Source organism: Fundulus heteroclitus, chromosome 6, assembly GCF_011125445.2.
Source record: "Fundulus heteroclitus isolate FHET01 chromosome 6, MU-UCD_Fhet_4.1, whole genome shotgun sequence".
Lineage (NCBI taxonomy): Eukaryota > Metazoa > Chordata > Actinopteri > Cyprinodontiformes > Fundulidae > Fundulus > Fundulus heteroclitus.
This window is the reverse complement of record NC_046366.1, coordinates 11,440,408-11,450,923: the sequence shown is the minus strand read 5'-3', so window position 1 is coordinate 11,450,923 and position 10,516 is coordinate 11,440,408. Positions and strand designations below refer to the sequence as shown.

Genomic DNA, 10,516 nt, shown 5'->3' with positions numbered 1-10,516 from the left:
AATCGATTTTTTTAATTTATAATTGTAAGTATATTGAGGCTGTAAGGGATCAAAGACTTGTCTCTAGAAGGAGCGTTTCCTTCATTTAATGCCTCATTTCTTTCCAACAAACTTAGAACAACGTTGTGTTTCACACTTTATTCATAGAAAAGCACTGAGATTTCAACACAAATCAATATAAAATGGTAGTAGCGTTACATAAATAGTAATAAAATCTTGCTTTATAGACAGTAGCTCAAGAAGCTGCACAAAGAAAAAGTACAAATAAAAAAGTGATGATAAGCTATGATACTTCTGTGGCAACAAATACTGGAAATACCTTTTTCAAAATCAGTAGCACAAAGAGGCAACAAACACTTTCAATTATCCCTTAAGTTAAGAATGGATCTGAAACAAAACCAAAACAGGGAAACGGTAGGCCAACTACATCTCTACTATCAAACAGTAATCTCCTACAAACCAAAGAAAGACAGGGGAAACCCTCAGGAATTACTTCTGGGTTACGCAGTAGGTGAAGTGGTGTCACCCGAGGACTTTTTTTTTTTGAAAATCTTTTAACGTTAAGATGTTGAAACCTTGCATTTTTACTTTTTTTTTTTTTTTTGCATAAGCTGACTGTGTGGACACAAGTCTGCTGCAGCACACTTACGTCGCTGTGCTGTAGGACGATGGAGGAAGCAGCTGCCCCTAAACACACCGCAATGCATCGCTTCAAATCCTAGACTGATAGAAGACGCGCCCCCGACTGGGAACAAAAAAAAAAATCAGTGGTAAGAATATGGAAACTTTTAACTCTGAGGAGGGTGATCTAAAAATGCTATTATGAATGAACAGGCCATCAGGTACTGCTGCTGCTGACACAAACGTTTTGCGTCATTCTGTCTCACTGCAGCGTAACCACGCAAAGAAGACACCAAAGGCTTGGGGTCCTGATATCAAAGGACAGAAATAAAGAAAGACACAAAAAAATAAAAAAGGAAACTTTGTACATTGAATGGTCAGAAAGGCATTTTCTACCATTGGTTCATTTTCTCCTCCTCCTCCAGAAGTTGCAGCAGATGCAGGCCGGCGACGGCGCATTGACCCGATACAAGCACGCTTCCGCTCCCCATTCCCCCCCCCCCTTCCGTCCATCCTCCCCTCTGATAGTGGTTCGGCCCACCAGGTCTCGTCCTCCTCGCTTCTCCGTTTTCTGTCCAGGACGAGTCCCTCAAAGTGGTTCTGCATAGTCAGGTTTAGTACAAATCAGTTCACAAACGGATGCCGCCTCCCTTTTTTCCTTAACTCTGGAAAAAACTTGCTTTCTATTTGGAAAACTGATTTTCTTTTGTCATTGCAAACTGAAGAAAAACGACACGTCATATTATAGCAAAAAAAAAAAAAAAAAAAAAAAAACTAAAATAATGTACACAGGAGCACCTGAGAAATGCCTTGAAATCTTTGCTCTTAAGAAAAACGAAAAAAAAACAAAAAAACAACGGCATCAAATTCCCCCGTTCAAAACAATTCAAGTACACCCCGCCGAAGGAAAAAAAAAAAAAAATAGAGAAACAAACACTTATTATAAATAATTATAACTTTACAATTTTCTCAATTGACACTTTATTATTTACAATATCTTAAATGCTTAATGCTACTATTTTGTTTCGTTTCTTTAAGCGATGTCCCTGAGAACTGAGTTTAGCCTTTTTTCCTCTCCTCTCCTTTTTTTCCTCAGTTTTCCTCTTTTTCCATCCGTCCACCTGCAGCCCTCCGGATCTGAAAAAAGGCGCAGCTGGGACCGACTACCTGGGTGGAAGGTGAAAGTAGCTCTCATGGAATGTCGAAGCAGACGGGAAAACGCCCCTCCATCCAGAACCCTTCTACTTTTTTAGCCTCTTCTTTCCTTTTTTTAAATACAGTCTGGTTCTGATTCTGCTTGTCTACCATTTCAAACTCAGTGATTAAAGAAAACAAAAAAAAAATGTTCTAAAACAATCAATAAATAAATGCTGAAGCAGGCAGGAGCGTACTGAAGAGGTATCTGTGTGAAGTGCTTGTACATTTAGTCTGATCAGTTAAAGACTCAAGCTCTTGCTGGACTGCCGCTGAAAATGACATTTTGCCACAGAACCTGGACGTCCCTCGTCAGGAGAGGAGAACCTTGTGTGCCAAGCCGTGTGGCCTCGAATACTTACACCGAACTTATCGGGTTGAGACTGAATATCGTCTCTTTTGTGGGTTCGTAGGGTTCGCTGTGCGTCTTTGAGACCTTGAGGAAGCGGCCACTTTTCTTCACAGTAAAGAAGGTTGAGAGCCAGTAGCATTCACAGGACACCTCACAGCTTTTTCCATCACAAGAACAACAAACTGGAGTTTATGGACGTTACGTAGCTTTAGTCTAAATCCTCCCAAAAACTAATGTTTCATTTCAGTCGAACATCTGTTATTATAGACGTTTGGGGCTAATTTGCAGAAGTAAAATTTGCAAAAACAAAAAGCTGTTAATAAAAACATTTTAGCATATAAGATGCTAACTTTGCTATGTAACAAATCTCTAATAATTTAGCTCAACATCAATTAACTTAGGCTTCTTGGGGTTACTTTTTAACAAAATAAGTTTTAACCACTGAAGTATCACAAAAAGGTGCTTTAGCTAATGTAAGCTTACGATTTAACTAAAAGAGATAGAACGATCTTTTACTTTAAGATGTTTTCTGGTAAACTTTCTTCTTAGTCAACAAAACCTAAAAAAAAAAAAATCTTCCTTTGAAAATATTAAAAACTATAAAAAGATGTAAAACCAGCAAATTATTTACTCTGGCTGGATAAAATCTAGAGCGGAACGGACCTAGAGAGTTTTGCTCAACAACGCCGCTAGCATTAACTGGAGACATTCAGATGTACACAATCGATTTAAGGGGGTATTAAGTTTCAATGCCTTTAAACACATGATTCAAAAACGTAATTTTTTTTTTAACTAGTATGTGAATCATTTTGGTGGTTACTTTTGGGCGACTACCTGGATTTGGCTATTAGTGTCAAACAGAGACTTTCCAGCTAATTCTAAGCCCTGGAGCCTCTTACCTTCCAGGCTGATGGACTTTCCAAGTCCTAGGTGACGTAAATGTCCTCATTAGTACCCACCCACTATGTTCTGCTGAGACTCCCCCTGGAATCCACCACGCAGCTCAGATTTGTGACAGCGCTGTGCATGCTGACAACGGCAATACAACTACCCCTCCAGGGGTGGCGCTAAACGCAACATAAAAAGGCAATTCGGTCACGAATAGAAAAACGGCAACATTTTTTAAGAAATAGAGAGTTTGGAGATTCTGCTACTTTCTCCATTTGGAGAATTTATCTCAGGAACCAAAGATCACAATCTGCATTGATTTTTGTTTTCTCATCACAAAGCACAATAACTCAAAGTATTACCCCCCATAAAGCTTAGCTACGGCTTAAGGGTGCCATGTGGTTTCGTTGTTATTCCACCGCCCAAACAATGGCTTCTGTCGGTTTGCTGGTAAAATCTCAGGCGGCTACGTTTAAACAATGCAAGTGGACAAAACTCTCGGTTTTAGTGAATGTTCTTGTGATGGAAAAAGGGATCTGGGTGACAAACTCATTTGCAACCAAGAACAAGGTCCAAACAGTTTTGTAACAAAACACAGGAACGCCAACTTAGTGCCACCAAGTGACAAAACTAAAAATACCAGAATTATATTGTGTGCTAGCTAAACGGTGATCTTAGCGGTGAGGTTTTACGCTTTTCAAACCTTTGGCCACAAACAGCCGAGTAGCAGCGAAGTGGCATCTCTGGACACGAGGAACACATTAAGCCAGTCAGATATGGCATATGTCCACCTACGGGGTGACATGAAGGACACGCTGTATACAGGAACATACTGTTGTACACGTGAAGGCTAAAGTGTTAGCGAAAGCAGCCAGGACGTCATCCTCAAACCATGCACTCTGTAAAGCGTAATCTTTCCCGTGCAGCTGATCAAAATGTTGAGTTTTTCATCAGAGAGACCAACTCAGGTAGTTCTGCAGTCCGTCCTCGCTCCTCTAGGAAGCCCTGAATGAGACAAGAGGCTCTTTCTAACAGAAGTTAAAGCTGACAGTCGAGGTATGACAGCAACACTGTTCTACTGCTACGTTCTTTATGAAGTTCTCTTTACCTTCTTCACCTCAACTAAGACTCCAAACCCAATCCATCATGGTCATAAGCCACCAGCAAGCAAACATTTCTTTTGCTCTTATGATCACATTCTTTTGATTTTCTAATTATTCCAAATATTAACTGGATGGGTTTGATTCCTTTTTTTTTTTTACTTCTGTGACACTTTAGGTCCTCTCCTTTGCAATAACAGGTATGTAGAGCAAGTATAGCGAACACTTTTTGGTTCACATTCAAGAAAGAAAAAAAAAAAAAACAGAACAAAACCATATGACTTGGTCAAGAAATGGCTCAACATAAAGAAGTAAAAAATCCCAAAAAACACTTAAATAAACCAAGAAGTTTTGACTACTTCCCAAGAACAGGGTCTCTGAGGCAGGGTTAAGGTCAGCCAAAGCGCTCCCGGACCAACATCATCAGTTTCTTTTTGCCCTTGTAGATCTGTTTCAGGTTGTCTATGAACTGGGCGAACTGGATGTGGCCGTCCTGCGCCGAGAGGAAAGTCTCCCGCGCTTTGCTGAGGAACTCTATGAACTCCCCGTAGTGGCGCGGGCTGATGTGCGTAAGTCGAGAGTGTGTGGTGTTGATGTACGCCGAGATGGTGGCGTCCAGGAGCTGCCGCAGCGGCGCCTTGTCCGCCGACATCAGCTTCCCGGAGTTCCTCCGTCCGGGAATGCCGGCCAGACCCGGCGCCGTCATGGTGCACCGCCGCAAGATGTCGGACAGCACCGTGGCGCAGTGCACGCTCTTCACCACCAGGGGGATGATGGCGGCCAGTTCGTTCTTCCCCAGGGAGTGGCTAAGTGCGCAGGCCCAGAGCACGTCGTTAATAGCGGGGTGCGTGTCCTGGTTGTAGGCCAGGTTGAGGTGAGTCATGGCCAAAGACGCCAGCTTGAACGAGCGAAGCGGATATCCTCGATGCTCCATGTACCGCGCGATGGTAAAGAGCTGCGAGTACGTCATGCCCGTAGACGCGGCGTCGATCACGATCTGGTAGGCCGTCTCGAAGGCGATGTGGTCCTTTTCGCAGAGCGTCAGAGCCGACAGGGCGCAGTTCTGAGGGTCCTTCATGGCGCACTGCAGGGCCAGCGTCCTGGCGCAGCTGGCCAGCTCCTCCCGCTGCGGGTAGTCCAGGCTGAGGCGCAGGATGGTGTTATGGGACATGACGGTGGCTGCCACGATGCTGGTGGCCTCCGTCGGAGTGAACAGAGTGTACCAGCTCTGCAAGATGCTCACTAGCGCCCGCAGACCTGATGGGAGAGACAGATGGCATGGGACACTCAGTGCGTTGCTAGTTTTTCAGAGGCCGCAAAGAAACGTCCAGAGGGGAAGAAAGAAAACAGACATGATGACTTAATCATCGCTGCGTGAACCGTTGGTTATGTAGCATCCCTGTGACTAATCGTTTTCTTTGTATCGCTACCAGCAATAGAAACAAACAACTTGCATCCAATTTTTAACATTTGCATATTAAAATTTGATCAATTTAAACTAGACCATTCTAGAAGAGACCAGCTTTAACTACGCCAACAGCAAGATTGTACTAAATACGGGGGTTTCTGCATGTTTTTCTTCATTAAATTTCAAAATCTTCCAGACTCAAATTTCAAGATTATTTTCAAGCAGTTTTTACAGCATTCTGAACATTTTATTAAAAAAATATTACTATTCAACCAGTGGTTGGGTCTTCTTATTTATAGGTTCCACAAATACTGAAACACAATGCTGACACTGGCTTTGCATTTTTGCATTGAGGTACAGGGCCACTGATAACATAGTGCGACATTATATAAAAATTCTGGACCTCTCGTATAAGGCATGGAGCATCCTAGGTTAAATGGATAGTTTGTGTACTTTGCTACTTTTATTTGGTTTGTATAGTTACAAAAACTACCTGCTTAGGTAATTGGTTTGGCATTTTACACCCAGTTCAAGAACCAGATTCAACTTAACCTGAATTTAAAGTAACCAATAGAGCCAACAGGGAGGTAGATGAACATTTCTTTGATTTTTGAATAAGTGTGGATTCACTGAGTAAGTCAGACCAACACACTGATGGGTAAAAACTATTAAAATCAAGGCATCATTTTTGTATGTTCGATTGTTTTGATGTTGTTTAATAAAATTTTGATTAATGAAAATATAATAATTCAATTATTTTTTACAAAGTTTGAACTGAACCTTGAACTAGCTCCTGTGCCGGGTAAACAAGCAGACCCTTCAACTTTAATGGTTTCTGTCTCAGGAAGTCGACTCCTCCCCAATGAGAGTCAGAAACTGACCTGACATTATATCAGCTGCTGTCAAAACAATGGCATGACAGTTTAAAATAAATATTTAGTCCTGTTTCTTTACATCATTTTCATTTGTCCCTAATCTTTTCTGGCATTTTCCTTAATGTTTCCTCATAGACGTTGTTTTGTTTTTTTTCAACCAAAGTAAGAGCTCTCTCCTGCACCATCATCAAAATATTAAATACCTTGTGGAAAACTGATGTTTATCCCTGCATGTGGTGAACCAAGCATATGTTTGATTTTTGTTTTTTTCCCAAAGTCAGCCTTAAAGCTGAAAGTCCAACCGGACCGCGGGGACTGTAATTACTTGCTGTGTTTCACTGGGTTGCCAAAAAAAAAAAAAAAAAAAAGTGCAACATACCGACTTCAGTGGCGCAGGTTACCAGCCAGCGCACCATCTCTCTCCTTCTCCAATTCAAAGTGGACAACGTCATTCTCATCACCTGCGAAAACACACAAACAGAACAGCAGCTTTATCCTCCTCCTGTTGGGCATCATGTATTAAAACACTAAACGTCAGAGTGCGGAGGCGAGGCACGCTACAGCCGGATGCTAATCTGTAGGGTTTCTGCGTTTACTGTAGAACCCAAGATCCTTCATTATGTGGGTTCTTCTCGTCAACAACGTTAACTCTGTGTGGGACGGTAATTTGTAGCGAGCTTTGAACATCTGTCAAAGCGTGTTAAAAGGAAACTGTAGCTGGGGTAAAGTTCCTGTGGTAAGAGTGTGACAATTACAGCCTCGCCCTCACACACACACACACACACACACACACACACACACACACACACACTCTCAGTACCTGCAGCCCTAACTCCAACGCCACATTGAGCAGGGTTATATCCGGCGGGCTGTCGGCGGGCGTGGCTATCTTAAATGCATCCTGGGCCAGTTTGAAGATGAGGGAAGATGAGTGGATGTTTTTCTGAATGACCTCCAGCACCGTCCGCAGTCTCAACATGTCCCCTTAGAGGCAAGACACAAAAAAAAGAAGACGAGACAGCGGAGAGATATTAATGAGTGGTTTGTTTTAGGAAGACCTTTTTCTGTTGGCAAAGTGGAAAAAAACCAAGATTCAAATTTCACATATTTCAGTAACCAAAGAGCAAGGGACAGTTCGCACTTCCTTTGGTGAAAGATAACATATCCGCCCGAGGAAGAACTTGATATTGCCAGTGCGTCCACAATTACAAGGCAGGATGGGGGACGAAGGAACAGACGTTTGTTATATGCTGTGATACTGGTAAGGAGCATCTCACCATACGCACCCTGTAGAGTATGGTTAAAATGTTAACCAAGTGTGTTTTTTATGGAGTGATACAAACACTGTAATGATGCAAATATGATCTGGACTTCACCCCAGAAATGTTTGATACGAGGTTTTAATAACTTCTTCATTTTTGCACTTTTTCTTTGAAATCATGCAGCTTTCCAGACACTGGAAAAACGAACTTTTTTAGATCCCTTCAGGCCCGTCATCATATAAATTGTCCTTTAAGAGCTTATCACACGGAAATAGGCCTAAAAGAGGCTCCAGTAAAACAAAACCGAACCGTAAACATTACAGCTAAATGTACAAGAAAACTTGTATAGAAATAATCATGCTGGAAACTGAAGGAGCTTTTGCTGGAAAATTCAAGCTGCTGGAGAAATTGAGGCTCTCGAAAAACCAAACATTTTGTTTATTTAATTCTTACCGCAAACAACAACTTCATGCAGAATTTATAATAACAGTAGAAGTAAATTCCTATTTTATTGGGGAAGAACTCATTTAATAGCTTCTCTCATTTATCAAAGATGAGTCATAAAATAAAATACCTGCTTGGAACATTAATCACTGCAGCCAGAAAAGCCATTACAAGAAAACAGATCAAGATGCCCCAACTATAGAAGACTGACATGAAATTAATTCCTTTTATAATAATAAAAAAACACAGTCTCTCTGAGACTACAAGGTAGTTTATCTAAGGAAACTTTATGTTGTGACAAAGCGTCTTACTGTTCCCCTTCAAGCGCACAGATTTTCCTCTCTGCATCACTTAATTTTCCTGTTTTTATTTAAAGCGACTGAAACTGCCTTCCTAGTACAAAGACAAAGCGATACCTTTAGCAGCGGTGAGCATTGTTGACGCCAGCTCACACTGCTGCGACTCCAGGTGGCCAAGAGTGAACCAGCGTGGGTATCTGCTGGGGACGATGGAGATCCCGTGATGCGGGTGCCCCACGTCCCCGGAGCCTGCCGACGACTCCAGAACAGGCAGCCTGCAGGACGAGCAAAGAGGGAGACATGATTTGGACGTATAGAAGACACGTACTGCAGCGCTTATGTCAATATTAAACAGGATTTTCACTAAGCACATCCTCTTCTCCACCTGGCGCTGGCCCACTGCTGGTCAGCTGGCTGAAAGAAGCGTTGCTGCTAACTTAACAGCAAAACAACTTAGGCCGTTTCTACATGTTACCAGTGCCAGCACCAAATAAAAATTATAACATTTAACATTCAAAAGCATAAATAAATGTTATAAACCAACAAAACTGCAACAATCATTTTCTATTAGTTTAGCTGCAGTATGGTAAATAAGTATTTGTTCCTAATTTTAATAAGGCCAATTGTATCATGTTATCTATTTTTGTGTACTTAAGGCTTTTCTCCAGTGAGAATCTCCATGCTTACACAGGACTTCAGCCGTATATCATGTAGCACTGAAACAATATCTGACCTCATGGCACGGAGAGCGACTTTATAAGCCAGGTCTGCGTCGTGTGGCAGCAGAGCCGAGAAGAGATATTTGGCAAAGGTGTGCATGGGCACGCTTTCTCTGTGGATGATTTCTCCCAGGCCGCTGAACGGACCAGCTGAAACCAAGAGGGAGACAAATTATTGGGTCATATTTATTTTGACTTGCACAATCTGCCCCATAAACATATGTGAAGACGGGCTGTGTTAGACGTACCCTCTAGCAGCTGTATGGCCTGCTTCCGAAGCGTCTGCACCAGGAGGTCGTCCAGCTCCAGCTCTTGGAGTTTGGAAACGATCTGCTCTTCGTTACGACACACCTGGATCATGGGGAGACAACAACAGAAAATAAAATAAATGCTGTCTTCAAATATCCTGACAGAGGTTGGACATATTACAGTCAGACAATATTTACAGGAATATTATCTATCTGTGAAATTTGAATGTCTTTAAGGAAGCGTTGACCGTGCATTCATAAGTACACTACCTAAAATATTAAGGGGACTCTTTGAAAACTCATTAGATCTCAATTGGGAAATAAATCCTGCTGGATATTCATACTGACATGGAGTGAGTCGTGTTGTCACATGAGCTCAGAGTGAACCTGCTCTAACTATTGGAAACGCACCTCTTGAGGTTGGCCTGAGGGGCCGATGCCCTCAAGTACATCCCGTGCTCCCTGCCTGACAGCATGGAGCTCCACTGACATTTGCCAGAGAAGGCCAGAATTTAAGGTTCTGGCGGCCTGTTTTTTCCACTGGTTAGGTCAGAGACACACACTATCAGTAATAACACTGACCCTCATCAAATGCAAAACTACTCAAAAGCAGGGAAAAATGAGGAAGGTCTGTGGCCTCCTCCATCAGAACCCTGCCTGGTCCTGGGTCGTCTCATTTCTGCCCCTTTAGTGAACCTGTTGTTCATTTAATTAATACCAGAACAGACTAATGAACGGACCAGAGGTTTAAATAACTTGATATTAAACTCCGGCTAAAAAAAATTTCCCTTTAATTTCTCTTTGAGCAGTGCATTAATATAAAATTAACGTTTCTCCAAAAAAACATAATAACTGGAGGAGCTGCAGAGATCCACAGCTCAGGTGGAAGAATCTAACAAAAATGTAACCTTTCTGGAAATAGTCAAAAGAAGAAAGCCAATGTTTCACACAAACCAGGTACGGGAAGGAGCAAACATATGGAAGGTGAGACCAAGACCAAAACTGGAGGTGTTAGAGACATGAAAAGCACTTTAGACTGGAGGCAGAGATTCACCTGCACAGCCAGAACTACAATAGAGCAGTTCAGATGAAATCACATGTATGTG

At 42.1% G+C, this 10,516-nt stretch overlaps 1 protein-coding gene across 2 annotated transcripts in view; it reads right to left on the bottom strand.

The window, feature by feature from the left end:
* Positions 1 to 534: 534 nt before the first annotated feature.
* Positions 535 to 10,516, bottom strand: part of zswim5 (zinc finger, SWIM-type containing 5) — a 69,805-nt gene continuing 59,823 nt past the window's right edge. Inside the window, exons 11-16 of one of the 2 annotated variants that reach the window (XM_036138034.1) lie at positions 9,411 to 9,513; positions 9,177 to 9,312; positions 8,561 to 8,718; positions 7,259 to 7,422; positions 6,818 to 6,899; positions 535 to 5,412 (exon numbers count right to left, since the gene is read on the bottom strand). In XM_036138034.1, coding sequence (XP_035993927.1) covers positions 4,550 to 5,412; positions 6,818 to 6,899; positions 7,259 to 7,422; positions 8,561 to 8,718; positions 9,177 to 9,312; positions 9,411 to 9,513 — 1,506 coding nt within the window. In that variant the 3' untranslated portion in view covers positions 535 to 4,549. The remainder of the gene's footprint in view (positions 5,413 to 6,817; positions 6,900 to 7,258; positions 7,423 to 8,560; positions 8,719 to 9,176; positions 9,313 to 9,410; positions 9,514 to 10,516) is intronic. The other variant, XM_036138035.1, reaches the window with a different exon arrangement.